General features: G+C 36.4%; 1 protein-coding gene across 1 annotated transcript; it reads right to left on the reverse strand.

The window, feature by feature from the left end:
- Positions 1–1,616: 1,616 nt before the first annotated feature.
- On the reverse strand, positions 1,617–2,507 carry LOC145678488 (histone-lysine N-methyltransferase SETMAR-like). The gene has a single exon (XM_081748678.1). The coding sequence runs from the start codon at positions 2,505–2,507 to the stop codon at positions 1,617–1,619; it is 891 nt and encodes a 296-aa protein (XP_081604804.1).
- Positions 2,508–16,354: the final 13,847 nt, after the last annotated feature.

The following is a 16,354-nucleotide window of genomic DNA, read 5'->3' on the forward strand; positions in this document are numbered from 1 at the left end:
AATAATAATAATAATAATAATAATAAATTTCCATAGATCAAATTAACAGTCAATAAGAAATTATTGAATCAAAGCAAACCTACTGTATATTACATTTGTTTGTTAGAATATCCTATTTAGTATGTTCTTGTTCTCTGTTGGTATATTATTCAAATTTAAAGATAACGTATTAACATACAGTCATGCGAAAACGATATTTTAACATATAAACAATGCATTTCGGAACATACAGTCTCACAGTAGATGTTTAATTCTATTACTATGGAAAACTTGCTACTTTTATTTGAAATTGTATACGGTACTGTCAAGACAACGAAATAACCTTACGAAAACGGAAATTACAGCCAAGTTTTCGTGTCAGCTCAGCCAACACCACGGTAGGATAGGAGAGCGAGTAGAATAAACATGCTGATGATATTCTAGATTCTCCTTGTTTTGACAGGGAACGTTCCTATTTTTTCCTGTTCCACTCAGCCGAACGGTAACATAAGGGCCATTCCGAAAGTCCAAATACGAGTCCACAGGATGCTTCTCGCTGGCACACTGAAAGGTGCTACTGGAGTGAATGACCGCTATCGGGGTTCTCGTTACCTCTGAAATCTGCGGTATCAACAACAGTATGTTCCTGCTTGGTGCTAGCATGTTGTGTTCATTCACATTGTAAATGCGGCATAGGGCGTCCGAACTTTTTTTAAAAAAAGAAAAAAGGAAAGAAAGAAAAGGAAAATATGTAAACATCTTTGCATGTTGATGATGAAATTTAAAGACATATGAAAACAACGGAAAACTGTCATATTTTTACGTTACCGCCGGTAACAGCGGTAATATGCACTACACGCCCCTAGGAACGAAAATGGCCAAATGACTTATATTCCGTATCAAAGTTTGAACTCCACAATATTGACAGGCCATTGCAGTCTGATTATCACAAGACTGGACTCTGCAATCTTAATATCAAGCCTATCACTTTGAAGTTTCTTCAGTATTTCAGCAGAAATACTCTCAGGTATTTCCTTCACCAGAGATGAAATCAATAAATGCTTCTCGAACTTGAACAGAATCACGTTGTATGTCAACAAATCAAATGATTTTTGACAACTGTTCCACATGAGAACAATCAGGAGTTGAATTAAATATAATGCTGAAGTATTTTGAATATTTGAACATCTGTTTTCTTATTGAACATTTTCTTCACTCTAAATTTATGAACTGAAATGTAAATTGACGCCAAAAAACAAGATCAGAAATGGGGAAACCAGCTAAGCAAAAGGGTTTCTCTCGCTGAAAATTAGACTTGTAAAGGAGAAAGAAAACAGACAGAAGGAAAAAAGTGAATCAGCTACTGTAGCGTCTGCACCAAAGAGCTTTTAGTTAGCAACATAATGCTAGTACCCTAATGAAGCATTATACGAGGGCCATGCCGAAAGTTTTTAGCTCTGACCACAAGAAATATCGAACTAGAACAAAACATTTACAGTTTTTCAAAGTACTCTCCACGAACACAAATACACTTTTGCGTTCATTCCACACACTTTCGTCTATATTGTCCACAGACTATAAATAAGCACCAATCGCATCATCATCCGATGAAAAGCGACGCCCACGCCTGTGTTCCTTCACTTTGGAAAACACAAAAAGTCGCACAAGGCCAAGTCCGGCGAATAGGACGGATGTGGCTGCACTCTGACTCCTTCCTGGTTCAAAATGTCTACAGTTCTTGCAGCACTGTGGACACTTGCATTGTCATGATGCAACAGAGGATGGCCGAGTTTTGATCTTGGATGTTGGGCTTTCCATTTCTTGAACACAGTGGGAAGACAAACTGTTGAGTAACACTCAGCATTCACCGTACGCCGATTGTCAAGTACAACAGTCGCAATATGTCCCTTCCGTGAGAAAAAAGACGCAATCATTTTCTTTCCAACACTCCGAGATCTCTTCACTTTGGTTGGGGGATCTTCATTCTCGAAGCACCACACTTGCGACTGCTGCTTGGTAAGCGGATCATAATGATAAATCCACGTTTCCTCACCCGTGACGATGTTGTAAACATCACGACTTGCCCCTTGGTTGAATTTATTCAACATAAATTCACACCATTCCACCCTACCCTCTTCTTCCATTTCCGTGAGTAAATGGGGGACCCAACGAGAACACCTTTTCCTGAGACCCAAGTATTCATGCATAATTGTCTGCGCTGCTGTTGACCCAATGTTGAGAGTCGCTTCGATCTCCAGGAAAGATACATGGGGATCATCTTTTACCATTTGCCTCACAGCTTCGATGGTTTCGGGAGTCACTGCAGTGTTTGGCCGTCCGGAACGAGGTTCATCTTCAAGTGAATTACGTCCCCTTTTAAATTCTCTAAACCAATTTCCAACACTGGCTCGCGAAGGAGCAGATTCCCCAAAAGTATTCACCAAAGTTTCAAGGCACTGCTCCGCGATTAAGTCCTTCTTGTAATCGTAGAAAATCATAGCGCGAAAGTCACGTCTTAACAGCTCCATGGCTAACTAGACGATGGGTCACGCGCGCTTCCTTATCTCTCTCATCTCTGACCATGCTATCACAGACTCATTGTTGCCATTTATGGCTGAAAGTCACAAAATATTAGTGTCGAATGCAATAATTAAAATGTTGCTACGATGTTAGATTATTGCGCTGCTAAAAACTTTCGGCATGGCCCTCGTATACGTTGACCCCTTCTTTCTACCCTTCTCGTGAACTTATATATGAATAAACACTGTAAATAAATAAATAAACAAACAGTGATATTTTAGGAAGCAGGCTAGCAGACGGGGCCCTATTACTTGCATCATAAGACCTTAGAATGTAAACAACACAATATACTTCGACTTTCTTTTATTAAATTTTAATCTACATACAGCTTTTTCCTTTCAACTTCTCTGAGATTATTAAGTGAAACTTTTATTTTATTCATATTTTAATTCCCATACATTTTTTTCTTTAATTTTCTTGGGGGTCCCAAGAAAGCGAAACGTTTGTTTTATTTTTTCACCTACATTCAGCCTTTTCCTTTAAATTTCTTTGGAGACCCCAGTAGATTGTTACCATCTAGTCCTCACTCATAAATATTCATGAGTGAGGACTTTTTTGACATTTTGGGGGCGCGGTGGCTCAGTGGTAGAGCGTTCACCTCTGGTGCTTGGGGTCCCGGGTTCGATCCCAGCCCCCGCCAAGTGAACTTTGTGGTGGACAAACACCGTGCTCGTGGGTTTTCTCGGGGTTCTCCCGTTTCCTCCCACTTTCTTCATTCCACCATTTCACTCATCTCTCATCATCACCGTCTCCTTTAGCCTAACCGGCATAACCGTGGGACGTAAAACTCAAAGATTTCATTTCATTTCATTTTTTGACATTTTAGCAGTTCCTAATGCACGTTTGAAAAATGGATACACCCTTTTTTCGTATATTAATGACACATAATGTATGCAGGTGCGGCCGGAGGTTGTATAGAGAACATGACATATAATAAATGTTTCCGGTTAAAAGAAATGTTAATTGGACAAGCAGAATACAGAAAAGACCTTTCAGAAATAAAATATGCAGATCACACACGTAGAACAAGGTAATTCATTAATATGCAGCACATGTAACGCGGCAGCTGCTGCTGGAGAATATTCTAGAAATTTGGATCGTTGAAATGGGATATCACGTGATGGACGAAGCATATTAAATAGCCAGTGGTTTTAGTGAAAAGGAGTTATAGATTGGTTTTAAAGCATGGATTTACCGAAACCTTTGAATTTTAGTACAAGAGGTGAAAGTGATCTCGCAGAATCGTCATCTTTGCCGGGGACAGAGGTTTTATCCCAACCGGTGGTGAGCCCGCAACTTCCGCCACTGGAAACAGAAGTTACCCCGGCCAACTTGGATGTATTACCGGGAACAGAAGTTTTATCCCAACCGGTGGTGAGCCCGCAACCTCCGCCACTGGAAACAGAAGTTACCCCGGCCAACTCGGATGTATTGACGTCTTTATCGGGGACATCCCAACCGGTGGTAAGCCCGCAACCTCCGCCACTGGAAACAGAAGTTTTCCCGTTACTTGATGTGGATCATGAAATAGAAGAATATCCCCCTACACCTTCACCAACAGTGAGTAATTCCCCGGTGGAGAATTGGGAGTTGGAAGAATTTTTGAATTTGCCATGTGAGTGTACTGTGGAACGTACATCATTGGATTGTATAAAAGACTGTATAATATACTGGAAACCAGACGATATATGTATTTGTTTTGCTTGCGGGTTCGGAGACGGCAGTCAATGGACACACGATTGTTTGGTGTTGGATACGGAATCTCTTGAACGGAAAGCTATAGAAGCTGTAACGAAATTTGAAGTTCGTGAAGAATTATTATCAATTTACAGAAAAAAGCATGGACAGCCTTTTGCGATGATATGGAATTTCATTGAACGTTTCCGAGATCTTGTGTGGGACTTTGAATACAGACCCATTCTATTAAAAATTTTACTGGAAAAAGATTATGGGAAATATGTGGACATATGGTAAATTGTGTATTGTTTGATTTCCTTTTATTAGTAATCATGTATTGTGATAGTGAGAATTATGGACAAAACATTAGTGAAAATTGTGTGTTAGAAACGATAACTGTATACTTACGCTCAAATGGAATAAGTGGTATGCAGCATAATCCTGGAACTTTTCTTGAAAAGCACTTGTTGAATGATAAGACTTTAGTAGAACTCTTTGAAATTTTTCATGAACGGCATCGTGAAATTTCAATCACAAACTTTATGTTAAAAACTGGTAAATGTTTAAAAAATACTGAATTTATTGGACAACTTATTCCAGTTGTCATGGAACGTTCGTGTGAAATTTCAGTTTGCCATTAAATGTATATTGTAGACATACAGGGATTTAAGATTTCCCCGAATGAATTTGTGATACGTGAATTTTGTCTTACTGCGTGTGATGATACTTTAAATTTTCATTGTTTAGTAAAAGTACGATGTGAATTTAACGATTTACCAATAGGTTGCCAAAAACAAATCGATTGGCTTACAAACCACTTGCATGGCTTGTCATGGTCTAGTAAGACTGGCTATCTCGTATCACATATTCGGAATATTATGTATGATTTTTGTACACCAGATGCAACTTTCCTTTGTAAAGGTGGGGAAAAATCCATTTGGATAAAGAAAATCTTTGCGTTAGCAAACGTTGTGGATCTGGAAAGAAAAGGTTGTCCACCATTAGCAGAATTACAAGGTACCGTTTGTAATGAAATTTGTTCATTTCATAAGCAAGTAGAATCAAAATCGGCATGTGCATATCGAAATGCACAACAATTGAATTATTGGTGGAAAAATGAGCGATCCACAACCCTTACTAAGGGCATAGCAAGTTTAATGTTTTCATTGTAATCTTAAAATTATTGTAAGGAAGATATATTTTATGGAGAAATAAAAAGATAAAAGTTTAAAAAATTGGTATTTATTTATTTCTAAAAATCTACAAACATCTACTTTTTTTCTTTTTCATTATGTTTTCTACATGTTTTTTGACAAGCTTATCATTATTTTTTAATTTTTTATGATTAAACATTGCAATACATTTGTCAAATGAAACACCACGTATCATATAATACAGAAAATATAATACAAAATATCCACACATGATAGAATGATTATCTTGAACTTGTACAGTATTTACAAAATAGAGTTTACAATTCCTTTGTAGGAATTGTTGAATTAGTTTAGGCACACCCTGTGCCAGAGAATCAAAATAGTATCCATGTTTATTGTTATTGATATAGATCGCTACCCAATGGCTACCAGGTAAATCAGACTTGTCCAAATTAATAATCAGTCCTACAGGGTGTTGAACAAGTATAGGTAAACGATCAATGGGATAAATTCCAGTCACATTTGCACCGGTAATACAGTCCTTTAGTAACACTTGTAATAATTGATCACTATACATGTTTATTAGTCTATTTCATCCTTACTTTCCTCCTCTTGTTTTATTTTGGATGGAACATACGTTGCACTATTTGGATTTACGTATAAAACATAACCATAGACTTTTAAGTATTCGGCATATAATAAAGCTTCACGCACACAACACTTAAATTGTCCAAATCTATGTTTTAAATAAGCACAAGAGTAAACATGAAATCCCAAGGAAGACGCTTTTGGGCACTGTAAATCTTCTAAATTCACAACAGTCCGTTCCAATAGTTGCTGCAGATAGTCCTGACGTGTTTTACCATAAGTATACAAGGTACAGGTATTAGCACAATATTGTTTCAATATAGTAGGTAACAATGAGTAATCTACATCGCCATTGTACTAGTCAATACCATAATCATGTTGTACTAGATGTTTATTCGAAAGTATGAGCGGCACACGTAATTCATGTAATGGATATGGTGGTTTAAAAATCCAGCTTTGTACAAAGGGGATATCAGGATTTACAATTGCAAGTTCCTTAATAATAATATGATCATCATTATCGTTGAACGCGGAGAAGTGAACAATAACCCTCATGGCACTCAAATGACGAAATTTTACATTGTATGATCAGTATATACATTCCTGTCTTTATCGATTTGAATGAGAGAGTCAAATTGAGCGTACACAATACATGTAATGGAATTTTGTAGAGGTTGAGAAAATGATAATTTTAAATTAACAGGGGAATCACGTATGACATCCCACGTAGAATCATCTAATGTTCCTGTTGGAGATAGAATGAACGGGTACAAAGTGTATCCATGTCGAAATTCTTCACGGGAAATTGTATGTGAATGATCTTGATAATATATACCGGTACCGGAAAACAGAGTGGAATATGTTTGAACATATAATCCATTTTCAAAATTAGGAGTGAGGGGTGTCGGTGGAAATGATTTTGAACCAACTTGTAATTGCAGTTTGTTAACGTTAAAATGTTGAAATTCAAAAGGATTTACATGTGGTTGACCATTAAATGCAGCGTTTGATACAAAACCTATAACAACACCTTTTGGTACTTTACCCAAAAATAAATTATCGAGATTATATGAACTTACTTCTGCGGGAATGGTATAGGTACGAGTTTCAACACGAGTAAGAGGTATGCTGGCCGGAATGTGTTCCATGCCAGCATTGATTTGCATAGCTAAGTCGGCAGCAATATCTAGACGCCGCACGTGAAGTGTTACGTCTTCAAGTTTGACTTTATATGCTGTATTTTCAGCAGACATTAAACAAAACGTATCTTTTGTACGATGTAATTTTACACGTAAGCTTACTTTATTAGGAAGCATACATCCCACACCGGCAATATCAGCATGGATACGGCCATACATATCGAATGATGCACTATTTCTAACATACTGCGCACGATTTGTAAATCCAGTATTTGCATTACCTAATACATTAAATTGGTTTGCAGTATCTTTATACCATAATCCCCCAGTTAAATGGGTTCGAGCGGCATCACTACCATAATTTAATAATGTTTCGATATAAGCACGGTACGGATATGAACCAGATGATGAACTAATTAATTTATCGTTTAATAAAACATCAACTTGACTAAATAACGAATGAAGAAAATTATTTACAGGTGCAACAATATCTGCCGCAACTAAATTTGTATTATCGTTTTTTGTAATTTTACATTTTACATAGAGATACAAGTATGCAGTGTGAATAAAATCACCAATTTCACCAGGTACAACAAATTCAATTGGTCCTTCTGACGATAAAGTAGAAACCGGACGATATTCAACAGTGGAAGATGACTCAATAGCAGTTTGAGTCATTGGAATAGTAAACAAATCAAGTTCACTTGTACAACATTCAGGACTACTTCCACTGAGTAAAGCCATGATTAACTAAATATATCACCGGAATATTTTCGATTACGTTTGACCGGAGGACCGAATTGTACAATAGCAGGAGCCTTACGTTTTCGTGGACGTCTCTTACCACTACCGGTTAACAACTGACTAAGTTTATTTGCAGCTTTAGTTTTTAATGTTTCTCCAGCTTCTTCTACGCGAGCACGAACGGATTCTTTAAATGGACGGTCTTCTAGTACATCACCTGCAACTTGTATTCCTGTTTGTAACGCTTGCCGGCCTACAGCTTTGGCACCTTGTTTAAATAAAGGCAATGCAAAACGAAATAAACCTTTAAAGAAACTACCAATCCCATGACCCCGTTGATAAACTGGACCTGAAAAGAAGGGAAGGCCACGTCCCCGCTGATAATACGTATGTTGCTTTTTCATTTTCCAGGAGAACGTTTAAAATAAAGTGTCACTGTCAATGTCCCGGAACGAAATGGTAAATTTCGTCCTGCGTGGTCCTTTAGTAGTATTTCAACACTGTTAAAGCAAAATTTAGAGAGTGGTATATAGTGAATATCTTGATATCGTAACGTTTGAACTTTTCCATAAGTCATATTGCCAACAGTTGCAATACGTAGTAAGGGAGCTTGCGTATCTCCCACCATTTGATATTCAATAAGATAAGTATACACAAAAATTTGAAAAGGATATCCAATATCTAAGTATGGTTGTTTAAATCCCTGTTTTTGAATAATGAGATCATTTTTTTCATGAAAACCTAGTTGTATAGTCAAAGTAGGTGAAAGTGTTATAAATTCAACGTTTGGTTCAGAAGTAACATGAATAATATTGGAAGCGTTAAATCGTATAAATTCTGAAACTTTATTTAATTCTTCCAGTATGTGTTCAATGTTTGCATAATATCCAGGAGTAATTTTACTTTTCATAATTTCATGACCTTCTAATTTGTACCAAACGATATTTTCATCTTCGGTGACATTATGACACGTTAAAGGAATATGTATTTCACTTAATCCGACACACCAATCCGTATCTGTTAAACGTACAGTATTTTTCAAATTATTAATGAAATGGGTTGGACTATTTTTAGGATAAACGTCTGTACTTGCATTTGAAACCAGTGTAATGTAGAAACTGTCTTCGATGCTTTCAGAAATCATTTTCGTTTAAAGTGAAGTGTCAAGTTCGAAGTTCCAAAACGAAATGGTAAGTTTATACCGAGTTCATCTTTTAAGTTTACTTCTATCGTATCAAAATATTTCTTTTCAACTTTCACGTACTGCGGGTTATGAAATAAAATATTTTTGATTCGTCCATACCGCTCGTAAAATATACTAATTTTACGAAGTAAAGGTCCAATTTCTTCTTGTTGTTTTACAATATCCACACATACGTTAACTTCTGTTGGAATATTATAATCAAGGTTACAGGGATATTTTCCCTGAGGAGCCAGAAATTGTTCCCTGTGTTGATCTTATGTCTAGAATACACCGATCACGTGACCGGAAGGAATGTTGAATATACACTTGATTCTTAAAATAATTATATTTTATTATACGTACTTTCTCGGGAATTAGATTTAAGATGGCTTTAATGGATGCATAATATCCCTCCGTTACTTTAACAGGATATCGAATATATTCACCATCAATAAATGTATCGATTGTTATTTGTTCACCCGGACCAGCATTATAAAAACTCCACGGTATATTAATTTGTGTTAAGCCCACAACCCACTCTCCGTCCGTTAAATCTATGGCCCTTGCAAGTTTTACTCGAAATGAGGATGTTGTATTATCAAAAAGTGTACTACTTGCATTGGAAGGTAACGTCACGTAAAAACCGTGTTTCAATGACGAATTCATTATGCAGACTGAATACTAGATACTCGAATCCACGAATTCATACTTTCTGGGTAGCCTAACCATTTTACGAAAACCCACCCCTTCTTACGTTGAAGAACTTTTTCAATTAAATAGGTCTTGTTTGAGCTTAGAAATATTTTTTGTAATTCTTCAGCATAAAATATTCCTTTAATTTCATCACCATTCCAGTCTTTTAATTTATAAGTTACAGGATTTGATTTTATACATTTATCAACGAGAAATATTTCTCGAGACCAATTTGGCAAATATCCTTTTTCAAGCTTATGTTTATATTTAGTAATACGAACATAATCTCCTGCTTGAAATTTACAAGTTAATTTCTTCTTATGTACAGTCTTTCCGTACAGCGTATTCCACACTTGATTGATATTTGAATCATTTACTTCTGCGGGTGCCATTTTAATAGTAGAATGATAACTATGATTATAATTGTGTACAATTTGATCCAACACATCAATATACCGATACGTATTTTCTGCAGTAAAATAACGATATATTTTACTTTTAATGGTACGAATTACTCTTTCTACTAACGCACATTTCATTTCCGAATGTACACTATAATGATTAATCCCAAAATCTTTAAACACTTTCTTTACATGGCGATTATAAAATTCTGACCCTAAATCAGTTTGAACGTGAACCAGTAATGGTACTTGGTTTAAAATTGAAGTTATTGCATTAGCCATTTCAGGCCCTTTCTTTGTTTTCACAGGAATGCAATACAAGTACCGTGAAAAATGTCAATTGCACATAAAATATAGCGATATCCGTCATTATACTTTGCAATATTTTGCATGTCCGCCAAATCGCATTGTAAAGTTTCATTAGGACCAGTAACATAATATTGTTTCCGTGGAAATGTTTTTCGTATTGGAGCGTGCATTGTATATGCATCTTGTGATGCTAACCATTTTTTAATTTTCTCTCGGGATAATTTTGTTTTACGTTCTAATGTACTAACACTGGATAAAGATGCAGGATCTGAATACTTGTAATAGATTTTTGATAATTTTGTCATTTCTTATTTTACATTTTATATTCTTTCCAATACCGAAATACGTTAGCTGCAATTGCGGGAGATACTGCAGTCGAAGAAGAATGCCGTTTTCGAATTTTACTGCCAGTCACTTTCGGGGTTGTAAAAGCAGGTGAAGGCGGTCCTGGTGTACGTGAACTAATAAATTCCCGAGGAACATTAATATCATCCAATAACGTTTTAAATGACTGTAATCCTACTGGTTGTGTTGAATATTTCCGTGTACGAACGACATCATTTACTAAATTAATAATATTGGAACCGGGAATGATATTTCCATCGATAGCTACTGTACCTGTTTGATCCCACGAGATTTTCTGTGAATTAATGAGTTGTTTAAGTAATAAATCCGTTTTCCTTCGAAGTGTTTTTGGTACTGATTGTAATATGTCGGGTACAAGAGTTAAAATACCACTATCTGTACGACTACTTGCATTTTCTGAGTCAACAATGGGTAGGGCAATAGGATTTTCCGGTGTGGGACCCGATTTATAATGTAAATATTGATGTAATACTTGCTGATACAATTTCCATTTTTGTTCTCTACTCAAATCTGTACGATGTAAGATTTCGCTCATATCTTTATCTAGTCTTGATTGATATGCTTCATGCGTCTTTAAATTAGATTGTATTCTATGAAGTGCATTTTCTGGAACTAATAGCATTTTACGTAATTCCGACATGTTATCTTCCAAAAATTGTTGAGGCTAAGGCACCAATGAGTGGCCCGAGAATTAATGGAAGTAAAGCACCACCTTTCTGTAGTAATAATTTCTTTTTCTTTTTAAGAGAAAGTTTTGAGGAGAGAGCACGTAAGATCTTATGTCTACGGAGCCTTTGCTTCTGAATTAATGATATGGGGATATTTCCTTTTATAGTATTTTTTGCTGCTTGTGATATGGTACGAATCAAATCACCCGGTGCGTTTTGAAGAATAACTTTCCGATCGGATGGCTTGCATTTCGCAAGCGTGCAGAGCGTATTATAATGATGTTTTACCTTCAACATCTTGATGCTAACTAAACATAAAACGGTGTGGCCGCGTTTTTAACACTACTGTACACATGCATTATTTCTCCTTACAGCTTGAATTTCATATTTAGGATCTGTTAAAATTTTTAAAAAATCCTCTGCTGTATCAACCATTGTGCACTGTGAAAGGTCTGTTCTTTGTCCCCATTTCCCGTACAGCGAATTCAAAAACAGTTTCGCTGTACTGCGCAGGCCTGGATTATATTCTATGTTCTCATAATTTAACTGTATTCCCTCATGCCTGAAATATTCTTGAATGTACTTCTCCTGCTCTTCTTTTGTACTGCATTCTGCAGGAAAGCCTGAAGCTTCTTGTTTCATTTGTAAAAAGGATTTCACATATGACCCAAATAATCCTTCACAAACATCTTTTTCCGGGACTAATAAATCAAACTCCCATATTTCATGAATTTCAATTAGCTCATACCCATTGTCTAATGCTTTGTGCAGTTCGGGGGTACAAAACGTACCGGTAATGATACGTTCAAGATCTATGTGCGTACATTCATCATCATTTTGTTCATCCATGCACGATTTACACAATCCAAAGATTAATCTTCCTCCCGTAACATAAGGGAGGATTGGAAAATATAAATCGGAGGGTGGAAGAACACTGCATTTTACAAGTCCATGAATGTTTCGTACATTGGGGAAATTGGGGCCATTGTGTACTTTAGGTACATTCACAGGCATGCCTCGTTTACACATTGTTGCGGGGTAAAGCGAGGTGACATCTACGTAAACTACGTATTCGTCCTCTGCACAGTCTACATATAACTTAAAATTTTCTGTTCTACCTCCTTGATAGGCAGATTTCGGAATGAGAGGATCACGAATATGTTTGCACCGTTGTTCGTGGATCTTCTGTATATGTTTATCACGTTTTACCATTGCATCCCATTCACATTCCCAAATTTCTATTAAATTATAACCTAATTTTTTCAAATAGTTGCGGCAGTGCACTGTTTGTTCGTATCTCTTTTCAAAAGTGTTGTACGCACCATTTTCTTTGCATAAAATGCTATTTCTATTATCTTTATAACAGCTTTTACAGGAATGCCAGTAACATCCCATGAACTGATATATAGTGTTTGTTTCAGCGTCAAAACCATCGACTTTATATCTGCCAAACCGTTCCTCCAACGCATTATTCGAAGTAACAATAGATCTCTTTGTTACATGTTCCATATACTTCAACCATTTTAATGCTTTAATACTCTGTTGTTGAGTAAGTTGGAACCCGTTTGGAGGAATAACTGGAATTGTGTTTTCAATCAGGTGATGACACCGGTACGTCAACATTGCTAGACTAGCGATCGTCGTGCTGGAAATAAAACATTGAATACCATTTGTTTCCTCTTCAATCATGGAGGTAAATTTAATTACTGCCTCCGCCAATATACGCACATCGTTCCGGCAGTACTCCATCAATTCTTTCTGAAAATCAAAAATATCACCATTCCGTACTCGCTCTTCATGCCACAGCATAAGTTCTGCCCGGTCTGCCGTACTACGTGAGTCTGGGTCATAATAATACAATGCCGGCCATTGTCCAACATAATTTTGATGTTCCTCTGTATTAAAGAGGTATGGAAAATCTCCTTTTCTCAATTCAACATTCAATCCTAAGGTTTTCGGTAATTTGGATAATTTTACACCAAGATAAAGAAAAGTGTCCCGAAAATAAAAACGATTACTAATACTAATTTGAAATATCTTTTGACCGTGCATAAGAACATATGGAGTTATTTTTTGTTTCTCAATAAGTGTCCGCACACAAAATAGGCCATCATATCGCGAATTATTGTGAGCAAGTGCCACAATGATCTGATACTCTGGCCTTTCCATAAGCACATGTTCAATAAACGCCTCCATGGTTGTGAAAGAAAACATACGGTTCCCGGATATTTCATCTCCGCACTTGAAACATAAACTATCTACTCCAGTATTTATGCAGTGGAAACATACATTCAAACAACAACATAAATTTACGGCATGTTCCCGTTCACCTTTCTCATTTGGTGTTAATAGCATGGTTTCCACATCAAATATAATGTACAAAAACCGTTCAGTGCGTTTTAGTTTACACTTTTGAACGAAACATCGATGGCCAACAGTTACGTGCACTTTACAAAGACTACAATAGTAGTCGCCGCATACATGAGGAGATTTTCTTTTTCTCACATCATAAATTACACCACATGCGTTACACAATTTCACGTAATCACATGTGGATTTCTTTACTTTATTTAGTGTTAAATGGTTATTAAAGCAAATGCCTTCAGCAAAGTTTCTATTACATTGTGTGCAATGTACCAATTTCGCGTTAGTTTCTTTACCATGAAAATGTTCACAGTACGAACATCTCATCTGACATTGGTGAGCCGCACGTGTTTCATAAAATCCTTCCAAGCACGAAAAGCAAAACTTCTTCTTACCCATAAATGAATTAATATTCTTAATAGGCTGGAAATGGCCCACAGTATCCCCTCTCTGATACAGAATAAATATCTTTTTCTCCGCATTTATTCCTGGGTAGCGTACCACAGGTGTTCTGGAATCTTCCGGTAATTCATATACTACAATTTGATAATACTTTTTCACTAAATAATTTTGAAATGCAACTACATCTTCCAAATCAAATCCCTGTTTCCGTTCAACGTACATTTTTGCATCGTTACACAATTTTTGTGCTTTATTTTCCCATGTTTTGCGTGTAGGCAGGGTCATATCATATAAAGCCTGCTTACTTTGTTCATGCTTTGTAATCCAATATACTATGGATTTTGGCAGACAAAGAAAATCGCTAGCCTTTGTGGCCACCACATGATCCTTGAGAAAAATACTCATTTCTGCATATTTTCTTACCGCTGCGCGTTTAGGTATACCCTGTCCGTGTAATCCATCAACGATATCAAACCGGAATTCTAATTGATTCCCTAAAAGAAATGATTCATTGCTATTTAATACGTTTTCCACCGTTTTAAGAACCACATCGGTATTCAAATTTTGACGTTTTCGCCATGGAACAAACACTTCTTTATTCAGGAGATCTCTGTCGGAATTTATTCTTAAACCGACAAAATCGTGGGGTCGTGTATCCCTCAGAACGGTAGAGAGCGCATAATCCATCATGGATGTAATATAATCCATGGGATTTGTAATTATATGTTGCACCGTTGGTTTTACAATAATTTCCACCCCTTTCATATTGAAACGCGGGTATTCTCTCACATTTCTCCCCACAATTTCAAACATATTACACTCTCTTTCATTCCCTCCATACCCTCGCAATGGAGGGTGCTGAGAAGTTGTGGGCCGCATATCTTCTGAATAATGTGCATTATTCAGACGATCAACACGCGCATTTTCTTCCTCAATTTCTTGTAATTTTTGCCACAACATCTCTGTAAAGTCAGTTTCGGAATTTTGAATTTCTACTGGTTCATCCAAATTAATTTCATTTAATAGTGCCCAATCAATATGTAATGAGTCATCATCATCATCATCATCATCATTATGTTCTGATTGAACATTTTCTCGATTTCCCGTAAATGAAAAGAACGCGGATACACTTTTGTCACTCACTCGCTCTAACTGCCCCTTCTCAGAAGCCATATAATTTAAATATGACATAAATGCCGCATCATACAGTCGATCTTCACGGAAAAATCCGTGGTCAAAAAGCTCTATAATGTCCGCTGCTGAGCGAACATTATTCAGTATGATATATTGATTATTTTTATAATATAGGTACAAAAGCGATAGTAGATCACTTACAATTTCAGACGATCCAACATACCCTGCTGCTTGCAGGTCCACTACTTGTTGCCACGTATGTAAAACACGTTCAGCACTATCCAAGCCTCTCAGTCTTCCCTGGAAAATGGTTTCATCAATCACGTTAAATTCCTCAAAGTAAAACTCCATTTTTTCTGTAAATACAAGACAAAAAAGTGCAATCAATATATGTATACAATGACTAAAAACCTGAAAACAAACAAAATTTTGAAAATAATAATAATAATAATAATAATAATAATAATAATAATAATAATAATAATAATACTTACCAAATATTAGTTTATCTCTGTTTAAGTGATGATCCAATTACAATCCACGTCTTTCGTGCTCTCTGCTTTTCTCGATTCTATCACTTATTTGCTTCAGCACCTAAAACAGAAAAGAAAAAATGCAATTAGTTACCGTATTACGACTTTTCAAATTACAAAAATATTGGCTTTGCATGTAAGAGAGCCATGGTTCGATTCGCGGTGCAGATTCTGTTAACTACCTATCCAATATAAGTTTGTAAAATATACCATTTATAACTGAGAAAAGTCTACAGTGCAAGCAAGCGTACGGTTCTCCACGTGGAATAGCCCTGGTTCGATTCCCGGGGGCGCATTCTGCTAACTTTCTGTACAATATAATTTATATATACCTGTTATGTCATACACAATTCATAGCTATGTATAAGTAACAAGTTCACACTGCAAGCATAAAAATTAGCGTACGGTTCTCCACGTGGGATAGCCCTGGTTCGATTCCC

The sequence above is a fragment of the Thermobia domestica genome, chromosome 1, assembly GCF_964235325.1.
Source record: "Thermobia domestica chromosome 1, izTheDome1.hap1.1, whole genome shotgun sequence".
In the NCBI taxonomy this organism is placed as follows: Eukaryota; Metazoa; Arthropoda; class Insecta; order Zygentoma; family Lepismatidae; genus Thermobia; species Thermobia domestica.